The 18,214-nt window shown below is 35.5% G+C and overlaps 1 protein-coding gene across 1 annotated transcript in view; it reads left to right on the top strand.

The window, feature by feature from the left end:
* The first annotated feature begins 780 nt into the window (after positions 1–780).
* Positions 781–18,214, top strand: part of LOC132127478 (splicing regulator ARVCF-like) — a 31,833-nt gene continuing 14,399 nt past the window's right edge. The window contains exons 1-8 of the mRNA XM_059539377.1: positions 781–1,093; positions 3,486–3,602; positions 5,150–5,218; positions 6,521–6,904; positions 7,498–7,912; positions 9,263–9,446; positions 11,323–11,440; positions 14,857–15,030. Of these exons, the coding sequence (XP_059395360.1) occupies positions 1,073–1,093; positions 3,486–3,602; positions 5,150–5,218; positions 6,521–6,904; positions 7,498–7,912; positions 9,263–9,446; positions 11,323–11,440; positions 14,857–15,030 (1,482 nt within the window). The 5' untranslated portion in view covers positions 781–1,072. The remainder of the gene's footprint in view (positions 1,094–3,485; positions 3,603–5,149; positions 5,219–6,520; positions 6,905–7,497; positions 7,913–9,262; positions 9,447–11,322; positions 11,441–14,856; positions 15,031–18,214) is intronic.

Genomic DNA, 18,214 nt, shown 5'->3' with positions numbered 1-18,214 from the left:
TGTCTGATGAAGATGTGTACAGGTGTGAGGCTTTTATTGTTGAAACGCGGTGACATTCGGCTGGATTTCAACCCTCTCGGTCTGAAAGAGCCGAATAAATCATCGGGGGGAAGTTGTCTTACCTTCATTATTAATCACAATTCAGAAAGAGTTGTTCCCTGTTTATTATTCATCCTAAACTGCTCTGGGTGTGTGACAGGTGTGTGACAGATCCACAAATCTTCACAGTTAACCCTCATGACTTCCTGTATCGTCCGGGTCAAATTGACCCGGATTGGATTCAATGTAATTCCACAAACAAAACATACAATCAATAAACTTTTAGTATCAATACTTTAAACATTACAAAGAATGAATATCTGAAATTTATGATTTATAAAAAGGGTCTTAACCACTATTTTTGGGCTGCCACTCTCCAGAAACCTGTGAGATGTTTGCGATTACATTTATTAATGATAATATCTTGGTCTAAATGTAAAATCATTTGAAAGGTTTTGAACTCTAGTTTTGATATTTATGAAAGTTCTCTCGTCTGAAGTACTGTATGTGTAATTGAAAGCTTGTAGATGAGCCTGTAGGCTAACTTCCCTCGTGGTCAGTCCATGCAGAAGAACATGCTCAAATGACCTTTGACCTCACCCCCTTCGTTTTTATTTTCCCCTCCTATTCCTCTGTTTCCAACTACCAAGATTCATTTTCCGAAACACATAATCAACTGTGCTGTTGTTCATATCATCCTAAGCCCCTGAGTGTGTGTGTGTGTGTGTGTGTGTGTGCGCGCGCGCGCGCTCTCTCATCTCTCTGACGCTGTTTAATGAGCGCTAATGATCTCAATTAATGAATGGCAAACACTAACTGGATGTGGGTCTCCTGTTCGAGTGTGTGTGAATCGCGCTGTTGATTCAGCATCTCCTCCGCTGCGCTGCGTGTGTGTGTGTGTGTGTGAGAGCATGATCGAGTGCATGTGGACGCGTGAGGCAGGAGGGAGGATGTGTGCACATGTGTGATCCGCAGACAGACAGCTGTATTTACCCGGAGAAACCGCGCACACTCGCCGCTCTGCGTCGCCAGGATGCCCGAGGAGGTGAACGAGGTGAGTGCGTGCGTCGCTTTTCCCGCAGCGCGTCTGCAGCAGCAGTGGATGTCAGGGCTGGGTGTATGGTGGGCATCGCCTCCTGCTCTGGATCTGTTTGCTCGCAGCTTCACACATGTGGCGCGATCGCATGATGTAAATAAAGAGGTTTGATGCGGCATGCGTGCGCGAGCGCTCACACCGCTGGGGTTCTGTGTTCTTGCGCGTCTCACAGTGAGATTTAAACTCGGATGCGGCGCTCCGTGATTCATGTCTCCTGCTTTGGGCTTGTGACAGCGGATCCGCTGCCCTTGAGCGACTCTCTGACACTGAGCTGATGTGAATGAGCTGGATGATGGATGGATGGTTAAAACGGGCTTCGAACCGCGTAAGAGCATCTGGTGCATAGTGACTAAAAAACATGAATCGACCCTTAATTAATGCTCTTATTGCGACTCATTCATCAGTGCATGTCTTTAACTCTTTCATGCTCCAACTCTGAAACGACTTTTCTTACGTGCATATTTTTCATATTTTATAGTCATTTACAGTGTTTGAGTCAGATTTGGATTTGTTTGTTTCTTACTTACTCGTGTATTTTTGCTCATATGTCCCTTGTTAAAACAATGGTGTTACATAAGTGAAAAAGTGCGTGCTTTATTTATTTTTGCCAAATTTATGATTATTATTTCCGAATTTTATAATTCAAATAATGTTACGTATGGAAAATCTGTGGTTACTGTAGTTTTACTGCATATACTGTACTACAGTTGAACTATGGTTACAGTAATAAATAGTTTGTTTCATAAGGGCCAAATAGCAACAGTATCAACACTTGTGTTCTCTGCAAGGCAAGACTGTAGGCTACTATCCACATTTTATTTAGCCAAATTGATTATTATTATTACTAATATTATTCCCTTTACTGTGGTTTTCTACACATAGTTGCACTACGGTTACAATAATAAATTAAGTTTCATCGAAATCCATTTCCCCAATTTCTAGTGACATTTTCCAAGGCAAGCATCACTGTTATACATCCTGATCTCTCTCTCTCTCTCTCTCTCTCTCTCTCTCTCTGCTGAAGCATTTCATCATGCACTTTCGTTTAAAAAGATTGCTTCATGATGGAGATCCAGTGATTATTCTGACTCTACATGTCAGCATGAAGCAACACAATCACATTCAGCTTCTGCAGTGCATATTCATTTCAGATTGAGTTACAGTAACCAAAACTTATCTGGATATTGATATTGCATATTTAAGTGTGATTTATCATAAGCACATATGCACAAACACACTAGCTGGTTTTTTCAAAGAAGAAATTATCATTAAGTAATGCAATCCTGAATCTTTTTAGATTCATTGATTCCTGCTGAGGAATAGGACCCAAAGAACAAATGCATTTAAAGTAATGCACTTTTTATGCAGCACTTTTTTAAACAGGCTGTTAATAAATTAATAACAGAATCAACAATGCAATTCAAGTCAAATGACTCTATTGTCTTCTGTAGAGCTGCTTATAGTTAGATGCAACCTTCTTCTGTAAAGCAATGCTGAAAAGACGATATCATTATTCAGCTTATTTCAGTTCAGTGTTGATTCAGATCGTATTAATTACTGTAAAGCGAATCACTTTCCTGACCTTTTCAAGGAAAATAAAATAGCATTATACAGTGCAATCCCAAACCTTTTTTATTTTTAATTTAACTGCGCTACATATATTAGTAGTTTACAAAAATAAACAAGTCAGTAACAGAATCGATGATGCAAACTATTTAGTTGATTCAACTGAATCAAGTTAGTGTTGATTCAGTTCAGTTCAATAAGTGTGTGAAATTCATTTATCTATAAGCAGAAGATTACAATGTCATCATTCAGATCAATTCTCTTAAATGATTATTCAATCCAGTTTAATTACAATATCAATGTTTCATAAAAATTCATCTATTATGAAATGAATCGCCTGTACAGAAGACAACAGAGTCAGTTCATGCATGTGTTCATTGCATTGCATTAGATCAGTGAAATCAAAGCATGTGTCATTTATGGTAAGAAATGATTTTGAATAAGATTGAATGAAGGCAGTAGTGTTGTAGATGTTTGTGTGGTCACAACCGATCCGTATAGTTATTTCTCGCTCTTGTTAGCAGATGCAGATGTTTTTCCTGAAGTGTGCAAGTCGTCTCTTGAAGTGTGTGTTGTGTTTATGAAGCTGCGCTCATGTATAATTCACCGCTGCTCTGAAGGAAGTTCTGCTTGCATTTTATAAGCGTGTTTTTACACCAAAGGGCTTTCTGTCATCTCATAGTGCGCTTTTATGTTTGAGAAACGTGAAGCAGTGAAGTTGTTCTTGACCTGCGTGGTCTCATCTTAACGTCTCCTGTTCGTGTTCTTCCCTTTGGTCCAACAGAAGCCGGATCTGGAGGATCCTTCAGCTCAACACACCAAAGAGCAGACGGAGGAGACGGCAGAAACCCCATCCTCAGACACGTCCAACCCCCAAAGCTCAAATCACACAGAATCACATGTAGGAGCGCTGCAGAAGAGCATTTACGATCATCAGTTATAAATGATTCTTTTATATAGAGAACCTGATAAAATAATGATTTCATTCTTCTCAGATTCAAGCCAAACTATGACTTTTTAAATCTTTTTAATAATAGCTTGTTAATATATGCAGAGGGATGCCAACCGAGGAAACACAATGTTCCTCATAAGTATTTCTGACTTTTTCCATTACAAATAACCTGAAGAACTGAAAATGTGAAAAATTGATTTGAATGTTTCTATGATATCACCATCTTTGAATTGCATTTATCCCTTTTTGATTATTAAAAAACTGAGAAATTCCTAGAAATTTCAAAATACACATTTAACACTCAAACACACACACACACACACACACAAGCACACTATGCAGCACAATTTTAAATATTCCTGAGAAATTTTATTTGAATATGTCATGCCACGAATCTTATAAAATCAGAGAATTACCAGTATTAACCCAATTAGAATTAATTAAATTTAATTAAACTCATGATTGCACAAAAACAATCAGAATTTATGAAACCTGCATATTTATTTCTAACAAAACAACATAAATATTACTATGAAAAGTTGTGAAAAAAAAACATTTATGTTATTTCCATTAACATTAATTTTCAGATGAAAAAAAGATACATTTTTCATGCTGTAATGGGTAAAAAGGCTAAATATATTTTATAAAAGTTTTTTGACACTAATTTAACTTCGTAGATAATTTTACAAAATGTATTTTTGGCACTAATGCTACTCCATAAATGACCCGAACATGAAACATGATTACATCTCTTAAAAATAATTGTAAAAAAAATCTGGAAAAAATAAATTATGTGTATTTTGAGGGTCTTAAAGCCTTTGCAAAGTTCCCTTCTCTTACTAAAAACTAATCTTTTTAAAATAGTTTTTTATGTCTCTTCCCGAGTCAAAAAGAGAGATTAACTTGAGGCATAAATTTAGATACATCAAATAAAAAGTCTTATTTTCAGAAAATTCTTCAAAAATTAATTATTTATGTCTAAAATAAGAAAAAATAACCATCAAAAATCCAAAACAGTTCTAAGACAAAGTGATTATTTTCTGACTCCATTGACAGATGGTGTTGTTTTAATAAGCATAAACTCGGTTATGGTGCATTTTTCAGAAATCAAGACTTAATACCTAAAATCATTTTTCTTCTCAAATAACTTGATTTTAATTTAAAAATGTTTAGATATTTGTACTGAAAAACAAGAGGAGGACCAACATGATTTTTTTTCACAGTTGGCATCCGTCTGCTTACAGTATATTAAACAAGAATTTGCTTATTAACCGGGTTTCATTAAGCAGTGCAATAAATTAATGAAAAAGGATTTAAATATTCATTGTTTGACTAGAATTTGCCAGCCAAAAAACTATTTTTTAACAGGTTCTTTTCATAAACAAATCTTTTATAATTCATGCCTAATGATATTAAAGTAGCTATTGTTTCAGAGCCTAAAGCAGCAGGCTAACGAGCTCTGATGTTAACGAGCTCTCTTCTCTGATGTCCTGCAGACTGAGAGTCCTGAGAGCGAACCCAACACGCTCAGCTCTGATGAACAGGTGGTGCCCAGCCTCCTGAAGGTGAATAATACAGATCTAACACCTTCTTTATATCATCATCATCTTAAAAAAACGAAATATACCTTTGCATTTTCATGCATTTCAATGAGGAAGCCAATATTAAAGAATAAGAATAATCTTGTGTCAGTATTGTGGTGCAAAACCTACTTAGTATTTTAGTCTTGTTTTCTAGAGTAAATATCGAAACATTTTTGAATCGAGATTCATTTACTGTACAAGTAAAATGATTTGAGATATTAAGTCTTGTTTTCTAAAAGAAATGATCAAAATGTTGTTAGTTTTTCCTTAAAACAAGCAAAGAAAAATAATCTTAATTCGAAGGCTAAAAAAATATATTTTTCTTGCCCTATTGGCAGATATTTTTGCTTGTTTAAAGGAAAAACTACCAATATTTTTTTATATAGAAAACAAGATATTTTACTTGTACAGTAATCCTGATTCAAGAAATTTTAGATATTTGTGACCCTGCAGCACAAAACCAGTCACAAGGGTCAATTTTCTTGAATTGAGATCTAGACATCATCTGAAAGCTGAATAAATCATCTCTCCATTGATGTATTGTTTATTATGATAGATCAATATTTGTCTGAGATACAACTGTTTGAAAATCTGGAATCTGAGGGAGCAAAAAAATCAAAATATTGAGAAAATCATCTTTAAAGTTGTTCAAATGAAGTTCTTAGCAATGCATATTACTAATCAAACATTAAGTGTTCATATATTTATGGTAGGAGATTTACTAAATATCTTCATGAACATGATCTTTACTTAATATCCTAATGATTTTTGGCATAAAATCAAAATCTATAATATATAGACAAAACTAAAACTGAGAAATATGACAAAAGCACGCAACACAATTACTAAAACTTAAAATAAAATTAACATGAAAGCAGAAAATATATCAAATCTTTCAAAATATTAACCAAAACTATATTATATCAATGATACTAAAATAACACGGATCAAGTAAAATATAAAAGAACGTAAACTTTTTCAAATTTGTATTTAGCTTGTTCATTAAGATGAACTAAACTGACTAAAACTGAATACAAATTAATAAAACTATATAGACATAAAAAATATTTTTAAAATGATAAATTATATAAAAAAAGAAAAAAAATTGGATTAAAATATAATAAAAAATAATAATATGATCTGGACAATTCTAAAATAACACTTGATTAGTAATGGGGAAAACAATTTGGAAAAAAAAAATAATTTTTTTTGCAGGGAAGTGTCAAATCCAGACATTAATGATTCCTCAAATCAAGTTTATATATTTTTTGTTTTTCTGTGTAGGAAGCTTCATCTGAAGGGTTGGAAGTATCCCAGACACCGTATCCGGATGTTCAGTGTCCGGATCAAGCACTGCCTCCTGACTCCTCCGGCGAGAAGGACGATACACACACGATTCGACCTCCTCACCCTGACCCCGGCATGACCTCTGACCCTCCCAATGAGATTCCCACGGATCAGCCATCTCTGTACGGCACACTGAACGCTCAGGCCGTCACACTGCTGCATGGATTACCCTTCTTTCCCGGCCGGACCTTCTTTCCGGAGAACTGCTTCACTCTTCCGCTCCACCGCGATGGTTTCACACGCAGCGCTTCCAAACCAGAGCCAGACACAGCCCATCACATGAGGCCCACGCTGGACCTCACCACACACACATATTTACAGGTAGAGCTGGGCGATGACCGGAAATCAAAACCTTGATTTTTTATTTATTTTATTTTATTTTATTTTTAATAATTTTATTTTTAATAATTTTATTTATTTATTATTATTTATTATTTTAGTATTGTTTTCTAATATAAAAATCTGAACATTCTTGAATTGAGATGCATCTACTTGACAAGTAAAATGATTTAAGATATTAAGCCTTGTTCTCTAAAAAAAAGTTAGTTTTAATTTTATTGTCCCATTGGCCGATATATATGCTTGTTTTATGCAAAAACTAACAATTTTTAAAAAAGATTTTATATCTTAAATAATTTTACTTGTCAAGTAGATGCATCTTGATTCAAGAATGTTTAGATATTCATACTAGAAAGCAAGACAAAAATTCTACGTAAGAGAAATTTTTTTTGCAGTGAGTTTTTGCATTCTTATAAACTAAACTAATTGGAATTGAAACTGGGAATCGATAAGAACCAGAATTGGAATTGATCAACCCTACACCTGAAAGCCTGTCATAGTTGCTGGGAAACACTAGAGGTTCAGATTTTTGGTTTCAATTCCTTTTTAAATGAATCATTCAGCTCTGTTTCCAGGACCTATACCGTGCACAGACGCTCGTCCCGCAGAAACGCGCCAGCATGGTGAGCCTCGACACCATCCGCAAGGATCCGCGCTGGCGGGACCCGAACCTACGAGAGGTCATCTCCATGCTGAGCCACCCCATGGACCCGGTGAAGTCCAACGCCGCTGCGTATCTGCAGCACCTGTGCTACGAGAACGACTCGGTCAAGCAGGACGTCCGGCAGCTGCGAGGGATCCCCGTCCTGGTGGGGCTCCTGGATCATCCCAAAGCCGAGGTCCATCGTAAGGCCTGCGGCGCACTGAGGAACATCTCCTTCGGCCGAGACAACTTCAACAAGGTGGCCATCAAAAACTCGGATGGCATTCCTGCGCTGCTGAGGCTCCTGAGGAGATCCGACGACGTGGAAGTCCGAGAACTCGTCACAGGTGCGTGCTTTCAAGTTACAAAACTCACGGATAACACTTTGTTTTATAGTGTCCTTGTTACAGATGTCACATTTACTTGCTATTATAATAACAATTAACTATGCATAATTATTAGTGCTGTCAAACGATTAATCGCGATTAATCGTGATTAATCGCATCCAAAATAAAGGTTTATGTTTGCATGATATGTGTATGTGTGCTGTGAATATGTGTTATGAATATATAAATACACACACATATAGTATATATTTCTGAAAAATGGGTTATGTTTATATATTAAATATATTTATTTATAATTTAAATTAATATAAATATTGATATGTAAATGCATGTAAATATTTTAAAAATATATACTGTATGTGTGAGCATTTATATATATATATATATATATATATATATATATATATATATATAAAATAAATATACACAGTACACACACATATATTATCCAAAAAAAGGCTTTTATTTTGTATGCGATTAATCGCGATTAATCATTTGATGGTAGTAATAATTACATCTAAGTAACCCTAAACCCAACTCCTAACTATATAGTAAGTACATTTAGTTAGTTAATATTACTCAGTACTTAAATATATAATAACATTGTAACAAGGACAATAAAGTGTAACCAAATTTACTACTTTAATTCATTATTGACGCATTAAATTGATTAAAAGTAACAGTAAAGACATTTAAATTGTTACAAAACATTCAATTTCTGATTCCAAGCAGGATTGTTATAGTTAAATAAAACTGTAAATAAAGCCATAAAAACCTTTTCTTTTTTAAAAATTAGTGTTGTCAAATTATTAATAGCAATTAATGCTGTCCAAAATTGACGTTTTTGTTAACATATTAGATGTGTGTTCTCTGTATATTGATTATGTATGTATAAATACACACACATATGGTATATATTTTGAAAATATATACTTGTATTTACATGCCTGTATTTATATTCATATCACTTATATTATAAATATATATATTTAATATATAAGCATAACCTATATTTCTGAAATATGCACATGTATATGTGTGTATTTATATATACATGATAAATATACATAGCACACAAACATATATTACGTAAGCACAAAGTATTATTTTGGATGCGATTAATCGCGATTCATCGTTTTAAACATCACTACTTGAAATAAATGTAAAAAATAAATATTAACTGAAATAAAATATAACTCGTAAAAAAACGTTAATTTTAGTTCAAGTAGTTGACAAGACAATATTTTTTTATTTCTAATTTTCATTTCACTTCTGCTTGATGTACTTAAATAATTTTAGTTGTTGCGAATGTAAACAGACTCTCCTGATGTCTCCTCCTGTGTTTCTCAGGAACGCTGTGGAATCTCTCGTCCCATGAGCCTCTGAAGATGATGGTCATCAACCACGGCCTGCAGACGCTGACCGACGAGATCATTTTCCCTTACTCGGGTTTGAGAGGAGACCCGAACGACCCGTCTCGACCCGGAGCCCCGGAGTGGAACACGCTCTTCAAGAACACTTCGGGATGCCTGAGGTTCGCTCTTCTCCAGGGGTCTGAGGGTACATGTATTTGTACCGAAAATTCTCAGCATGGAGCACAATCATCCCTTCATCTTTACTACTAGTTAAACACAGAATATACATGAATGAACATCTCACCCCTTGCCATAGGCGCCGATTTATGTTTTTCTCCGTGGGTGCTCAAGGGCGCACGCCATTTAAAAGATAAAAAAAATAGACTAGGCTATTCAAAAAATATTGCATTTCAGAACCTTAGGCTAATGGACAGCGGCCGATACAAACAAACACAACAGCGTCACTTCTCAAAAATACAAACAGGATTGGAGATGAAAAGTTTAACTGACAAGTAACCACAAATGCGTTCAGCTTCTTGGGAAATTAATGTTTTGTAAATATTGATTAAAAACTATTGCGAAAGGACAGCGTTTCCATTAACCAATTGTTGCGACTAAAATAATGAGTTTCTGGGAATGTCTACCTCATTTATGTTTCGAGGTTTCTTTTGATAGTGGCATGGCTTTTCTTTGAGGTTTCGAATCCATTATTCATATAGGCTAAAAAAATATTTTTTTATTTTATGTATTTAACAAAGAACTCGTATTCTGTCCAAAAGTAGGCTACTTTTGTGTCCATTAGTTTTTCCTCTTTTAAACCGTATATAGGCCTATACTTGAGCAGAAAAATGTTCCCATTTAAACCCTGTTACGAACTTTAAGGAGTCTAGGGAATGTACCGTAACATTTACATATTAACGTACTGCTGGGTATGAAATGAGGTGGAAGAACATGACAGACAAAACTTTGAAAGAGAAAAAATACTGGACGTTTATTCACAAAAAGCCAAAGCCACTAGATCCAGTAAAATAACAATAATAATGTGCGCTATGTACAAGGTGAAAAAGTAAACAAACAAACAATAAAATGGGAAAAGAACGAAAGCGGCGCCAAAGGAAAGAACAAAATATAAGAAAACAATCCTTAATCTAAACCTAATCTAACCAAAGCAAAATGTAGAAAATAAACCGAAATCTACAGTGCAGTTTTTTATAACAAATCTGTCCATTTTAGTCTGATTAATGATTAGTGATTACGGAAAGCAGTAAATGATTACATACTCGCACGGCACTGTATAGTGGGGGATGGGACGTTTTCAGAAACGCTGTGATTGGTGGATAGGATAATGGAACATGCATGCGACTGGTTATGTCACTGTCACTGACAACAACATAACCAATCACAGTGTGGCAGACGCTTCATAGCGCCAACTGCAATGTTTAATTTTAAATAAATGTAGCCTACTGGCAGTCTGGCACTGGCACACGTGGATGCTCATTTTCCGTGGGTGCTCGGTATTTTCCGTGGATGCTCGAGCCCCGGAGCACCCACGGTATCGGCGCCTATGCCCCTTGCATAATCGCTCAATTTTTTTTTCAACCATCAACAGCTTGCAAACAAAATGCACGTAGCATTTCATTTACCCCAGGCAAGTTTTTCAACATAAAAAACAAAATAAATATTAGTAATAAATTCATTTTACTTGCATAAACTTTCACTTTGAGATGAAAAAAGTGATACATTTTTCACGTTGCGCTGGGTTATCAATAGACATACATATTTATGTTCATCATCAAAATTCAGTCCCAAAAGTTTGTGAGATGTGGGGAAGAGGTGAAATATGTTACCAGAGTTTTTGACACTAATATAACTCCATACATAATTTCATAAAAAGTAAAACGTTTTTGACACTAATGGTGCTCCATACATACTCGAGCCAAAAATGACTAATGCTTAGATCTCTTAAAACATAATTGTAAATAATAAAATGTTCTGAGGATTAGGTTGTATTTAGTTGCTCTGATGCTGGATTGTTTTGTGCTTGTGTGTTTGCAGGAACGTGAGTTCAGACGGAGCTGAAGCTCGACAGAGACTGCGTGACTGTGACGGTCTGGTGGACGCTCTGCTGCACGCGCTCTATTCTGCTGTCGCCAACAGGGACATAAATAACAAAGTAAGCATTTAAAGAGGAATCCAGGCCACAGCACACCTGCACATCAGCTGGTCACCTCACATTTCACATCAAAAACAAGAAAAAAAAATAACTTAAAATTAAATAATAATAATAATAATAATAATAGTAATAATAATTATTATTATTAACTAAAACTAAATTATTATTATTTTAAATTATACTGTGATTTTATTTAATATAATAATAATGGTTAATATTATTATTATTATTATCGTTATAATTATTATCACTATTTACTTTTTAATTCCAGTTGAGTTTCCTTTAATAGTAAGAATAATAATTTATAAACTAAACTTTAAACAAATGTAAATAATAATACATTTACATTTAATCATTTAGCAGACGCTTTTATCCAAAGCGACTTACAAATGAGAACAACAGAAGCAGTCAGACCAACAAGTGAACAACAACAGTATACAAGTGCCATGACAAGTCTCAGTCAGTCTAGTACAGAACGCATAGCCAGGTTTTTTTTTTTTTTTTTTTTTTTAATGAAAAGACAAGAAAAGGAAAAGTGCTAGTGTTAGTTGGTTAAGTGCAGGCGAAAAAGATGAGTCTTTAGATGTTTCTTGAAAATTAGTAAAGACTCAGCTGTACGAATTGAGATTGGGAGGTCATTCCACCAGCTGGGCACAGTCCAGGAAAAGGTCCGTGAGAGTGATTTTGAACTTCTTTGGGATGGTACCACAAGGCGTCGTTCACTTGCAGAGCGCAAACCTCTGGAGGGCACATAAGATTTAACCAGTGAGTTTAGGTATCTTGGTGCCGTGCCAGTGGTCGTCTTGTAGACTAGCATCAGTACCTTGAATTTGATGCGAGCAACTACTGGTAGCCAGTGTAACCTGATGAGGAGAGGAGTAACGTGAGCTTTTTTTGGCTCATTTAAGACAACCCTCGCTGCTGCATTCTGGATCAATTGCAGAGGCTTGACAATACATGCAGGAAGAGCCAGGAGAGCATTACAATAGTCCAGTCTGGAGAGAACAAGAGCTTGGACAAGAAGTTGGGTTGCTTGCTCTGACAGGAAGGGTCTAATCTTCCTAATGTTGTATAAGGCAAACCTGCAGGACCGGGTAGTTGTAGCAATGTGGTCTGTGAAGCTTAACTGATGATCCATCACAACTCCTAGGTTTCTAACTGTCCTCGAAGGAGTAATGGTTGATGAGCCCAGCTGTATAGAGAAGTTGTGATGAAGCAATGGGTTAGCTGGAACCACCAGAAGTTCTGTCTTCGTAAGGTTAAGCTGAAGGTGATGGTCATTCATCCAGCTAGAGAGGTCACTCAGACAGGCTGAAATGCGAGCAGCTACCGTCGGGTCATCTGGTTGGAATGAGAGGTAGAGTTGGGTGTCATCGGCATAGCAGTGATAAGAAAAGCCATGCTTCTGAATGACAGATCCTAATGATGTCATGTAGATTGAGAAGAGAAGTGGTCCAAGTACTGAGCCTTGAGGAACCCCAGTAGCAAGGTGGTGTGACTTTGAAACATCACCCCTCCAAGACACACTGAAGGATCTGTCAGAGAGGTAGGACTTAACCCACAGGAGTGCTGTTCCAGAGATGCCCATCTTTCTGAGGGTGGACAGGAGAATCTGGTGATTAACAGTGTCAAAAGCAGCAGAAAGGTCCAGTAAGATGAGTACTGAGGATTTTGAAGCTGCTCTTGCTAGTCGCAGGGCTTCAGTAACCGAGAGCAGAGCAGTCTCAGTTGAGTGGCCACATTTGAAGCCAGATTGGTTGCTGTCCAGGAGGTTGTTCTGTACAAGGAACATAGAAAACTGGTTGAACACAGCTCACTCAAGTGTCTTTGCAATGAATGGAAGAAGGGATACCGGTCTGTAGTTTTCAAGAAGTGCTGGATTTAGAGATGGTTTCTTGAGCAGTGGGCTTACCCGAGCCTGCTTGAATGCTGAGGGAAATGTTCCAGAGTGAAGAGAGGAGTTGATAACGTGAGTAAGCGAAGGTATGACTGAAGAAGAGATCGCTTGAAGGAGGTGAGTGGGGATCGGATCAAGTGGACAAGTAGTAGGATGATTGGACGGAGAAGTTTGGAGACGTCCATCTCTGAGAGTGGGGAGAAGGAGGAGAAAGAGTGTGCATCGGTCATTGTGAAGTTGTCCTCAGTCTGCGGTGTGGAGGATTGGTTACTGATGGTTCTTGTCTTATTTGTGAAGAAAACTGCAAAGTTGTCCGCTGTAAGAGTCGATGGAGGAGGTGGTGGCGGCGGATTAAGAAGAGAAGAGAAAGTCTTGAAGAGTGTCCGAGCGTCACAACAGCTGTTAATTTAGTTGTGGTAGTAGGATGTTTTAGCCCTGAAGACATTTGCAGAGAAGGAAAAGAGGAGAGACTGATAATAGTAATTATAGTAATTATAATAATTATTATTAACTAAAACTAAATATTTGTTATCATTATTATAATGTAAGTTCATTTAAATATAGTAATTGTTATTATTATTATTTAGATTTTAATTCCAGTTTAGTTTCATTGAATAATAATAATAATAATTTATAAACTAAACTTTAAACAAATGTAAATAATAATAGTAATTATAATAATCATTATTAACTAAAACTAAATATATATTATTATTATTATTATGTAAGTTCATTTAAATATAGTAATTGTTAGTATTATTATTTACTTTTTAATTCCAGTTTAGTTTAATTTAATAATAATAATTTCTGAACTAAACTTTAAACAAAACTAAATAATAATAATTATTATTATTATTATTATTATTATTATTATTATGTAAGTTCATTTAAATATAGTAATTGTTGGTATTATTATTATTTACTTTTTAAATCCAGTTTGATTTAATAATAATAATTTATAAACTAAACTTTAAACAAATCTAAATAATAATAATAATAATAATCATTATTATTAACTAAAACTAAATATGTATTATTATTATTATTATTATGTAAGTTCATTTAAATATAGTAATTGTTAGTATTATTATTATGATTTACTTTTTAATTCCAGTTTAGTTTAATTTAATAATAATAATTTCTGAACTAAACTTTAAACAAAACTAAATAATAATAATAATTATTATTATTATTATTTTTATTATTATTAATTTGAACTAAAACTAAATATGTATTATCATTACTATTATGTAAGTTAATGTAATATAATAATAATTGTTATTATAATTATTTACTTTTTAATTCCAGTTTAGTTTACTTTAATAATAATAATTTAATAATAATAAACTACACTTTAAAAAAAATAACAATAATAATTATTATTATTATTGTTATAAATAAATTATATACATTTGTTTTTATGTTATATGATGCTCTATTTGCGTCTCTCCTGCAGTGTGTTTGAATCATATTTGCTTCCTCTCAGTGTCTCAGTGTTTCTCGTGTGTTTTTTCCGCAGTCGGTGGAGAACTGCGTCTGTATTTTGCGTAATCTGTCGTATCACGTGCACAAAGAGGTTCCTGGAGCTGAGAGATTCCACATCCAAGCAGCCAATCACAGCGCGAAACCAGGTGGACACCAGAAGAAGAAGGACGAACCGGAACGTTCTGGAGGACTAACGAGCAAAGGTCAGACTCTTACTGAATCATTATCGTAACGCACAAATACATCATTACAGATGTAAAATAGTACACTTCAATTCAGAAGCCTCTTCTGCTCACCAATGCTGCATTTATTTGATCAAAAATACAGTACAAATAATGAAATATTTTAGCAATTTAAAGCAGCTGTTTTCTCTGTGAATCTGTGTTAAAGTGTAATTTATTTCTGTGATGCTCCGCTGTATTTTCAGCATCATTCCTCCAGTCTTCAGTGTCACATGATCTTCAGAAATCAGAATAATATGATGATTTACTGCTCGAGAAACATTTCTGATTATTATCAATGCTGAACGCACTCAATATTTTTGTGGAAACTGTGATACATTTATTTTTCAGGATTCACAGATGAACAGAAAGTTCAAAAGAACAGCATTTATTTGAATTTAAATGGTTTTGTAACATTTTAAACGTCTTTAATGTCACTTTCGATCAATTTAATGCATCCTTGATTAATAAAAGTATTCACTTCTAATTCTTTCAGAAGTATATCTCACTGACCCCCCCCCCCCCCCCCCCACTTGAACAGTGTTTATGTAACACGCAGGTTATTTTAGTATCATATTTATTCTTTAGTATCATATATCAATGCTATTGTATTTCATTATTTTTTTTAATTTGGTTTTATATATTTTCATGTAGATTTCCGTTAAATATAGTAATTTTGTTGTGTTTTTCTAATTTTTTATTAGTTTCTGATTTTAGTTTTTAAATGTTTATATACAACCCGAATTCCGGAAAAGTTGGGACGTTTTTTAAATTTTAATAAAATGAAAACTAAAGGAATTTCAAATCACATGAGCCAATATTTTATTCACAATAGAACATAGATAACATAGCAAATGTTTAAATTGAGAAATTTTACACTTTTATCCACTTAATTAGCTCATTTAAAATTTAATGCCTGCTACAGGTCTCAAAAAAGTTGGCACGGGGGCAACAAATGGCTAAAAAAGCAAGCAGTTTTGAAAAGATTCAGCTGGGAGAACATCTAGTGATTAATTAAGTTAATTGATATCAGGTCTGTAACATGATTAGCTATAAAAGCTTTGTCTTAGAGAATCAGAGTCTCTCAGAAGTAAAGATGGGCAGAGGCTCTCCAATCTGTGAAAGACTGCGTAAAAAAATTGTGGAAAACTTTAAAAACAATGTTCCTCAACGTCAAATTGCAAAGGCTTTGCAAATCTCATCATCTACAGTGCATAACATCATCAAAAGATTCAGAGAAACTGGAGAAATCTCTGTGCGTAAGGGACAAGGCCGGAGACCTTTATTGGATGCCCGTGGTCTTCGGGCTCTCAGACGACACTGCATCACTCATCGGCATGATTGTGTCAATGACATTACTAAATGGGCCCAGGAATACTTTCAGAAACCACTGTCGGTAAACACAATCCGCCGTGCCATCAGCAGATGCCAACTAAAGCTCTATCATGCAAAAAGGAAGCCATATGTGAACATGGTCCAGAAGCGCCGTCGTGTCCTGTGGGCCAAGGCTCATTTAAAATGGACTATTTCAAAGTGGAATAGTGTTTTATGGTCAGACGAGTCCAAATTTGACATTCTTGTTGGAAATCACGGACGCCGTGTCCTCCGGGCTAAAGAGGAGGGAGACCTTCCAGCATGTTATCAGCGTTCAGTTCAAAAGCCAGCATCTCTGATGGTATGGGGGTGCATAAGTGCATACGGTATGGGCAGCTTGCATGTTTTGGAAGGCTCTCTGAATGCTGAAAGGTATATAAAGGTTTTAGAGCAACATATGCTTCCCTCCAAACAACGTCTATTTCAGGGAAGGCCTTGTTTATTTCAGCAGGACAATGCAAAACCACATACTGCAGCTATAACAACAGCATGGCTTCGTCGTAGAAGAGTCCGGGTGCTAACCTGGCCTGCCTGCAGTCCAGATCTTTCACCTATAGAGAACATTTGGCGCATCATTAAACGAAAAATACGTCAAAGACGACCACGAACTCTTCAGCAGCTGGAAATCTATATAAGGCAAGAATGGGACCAAATTCCAACAGCAAAACTCCAGCAACTCATAGCCTCAATGCCCAGACGTCTTCAAACTGTTTTGAAAAGAAAAGGAGATGCTACACCATGGTAAACATGCCCCGTCCCAACTATTTTGAGACCTGTAGCAGAAATCAAAATTGAAATGAGCTCATTTTGTGCATAAAATTGTAAACTTTCTCAGTTTAAACATTTGCTACGTTATCTATGTTCTATTGTGAATAAAATATTGGCTCATGTGATTTGAAAGTCTTTTAGTTTTCATTTTATTAAAATTTAAAAAACGTCCCAACTTTTCCGGAATTCGGGTTGTAGTTTTTTTTATTAATTTGTATTAAGTTTTATTAGTATTATTTACAGTAGTATATTTATTAAGTTATTTTAGTACCTCAAGCTAAACTAAATGAAAATAAGAAATGCTGCTTTTGCAGATAGATGAAATCAAATAAAATGAATTGAAATACTGTGGAATATGTGTCTGATGAGTGAGTGTGTGTGTGTGTGTGTGTGTGTCAAGTCAAGTCAACGTCACCTTTATTTATATAGCGCTTTAAACAAAATAAATTGCGTCAAAGCAACTGAACAACATTCATTAGGAAAACAGTGTCAATAATGAAAAATGAGAGTTAAAGGCAGTTCATCATTGAATTCAGTGATGTCATCTCTGTTCAGTTAAATAGTGTCCGTGCATTTATTTGCAATCAAGTCAACGATATCGCTGTAGATGAAGTGTCCCCAACTAAGCAAGCTAGAGGCGACAGCGGCAAGGAACCGAAACTCCATCGGTGACAGAATGGAGAAAAAAACCTTGGGAGAAACCAGGCTCAGTTGGGGGGCCAGTTCTCCTCTGACCAGACGAAACCAGTAGTTCAATTCCAGGCTGCAGCAAAGTCAGATTGTGCAGAAGAATCATCTGTTTCCTGTGGTCTTGTCCTGGTGCTTCTCTGAGACAAGGTCTTTACAGGGGATCTGTATCTGGGGCTCTAGTTGTCCTGGTCTCCGCTGTCTTTCAGGGATGTAGAGGTCCTTTCTAGGTGCTGATCCAGCATCTGGTCTGGATCCGGGTGACTGCAGTGACCCTCTGATCTGGACACAGACTGGATCTGGTGGCCACGGTGACCTCGGAATAAGAGAGAAACAGACAAA

Source organism: Carassius carassius, chromosome 45 (assembly GCF_963082965.1).
Source record: "Carassius carassius chromosome 45, fCarCar2.1, whole genome shotgun sequence".
Classification (NCBI taxonomy): Eukaryota; Metazoa; Chordata; class Actinopteri; order Cypriniformes; family Cyprinidae; genus Carassius; species Carassius carassius.
This window is presented reverse-complemented; position numbering and strand designations above follow the sequence as displayed.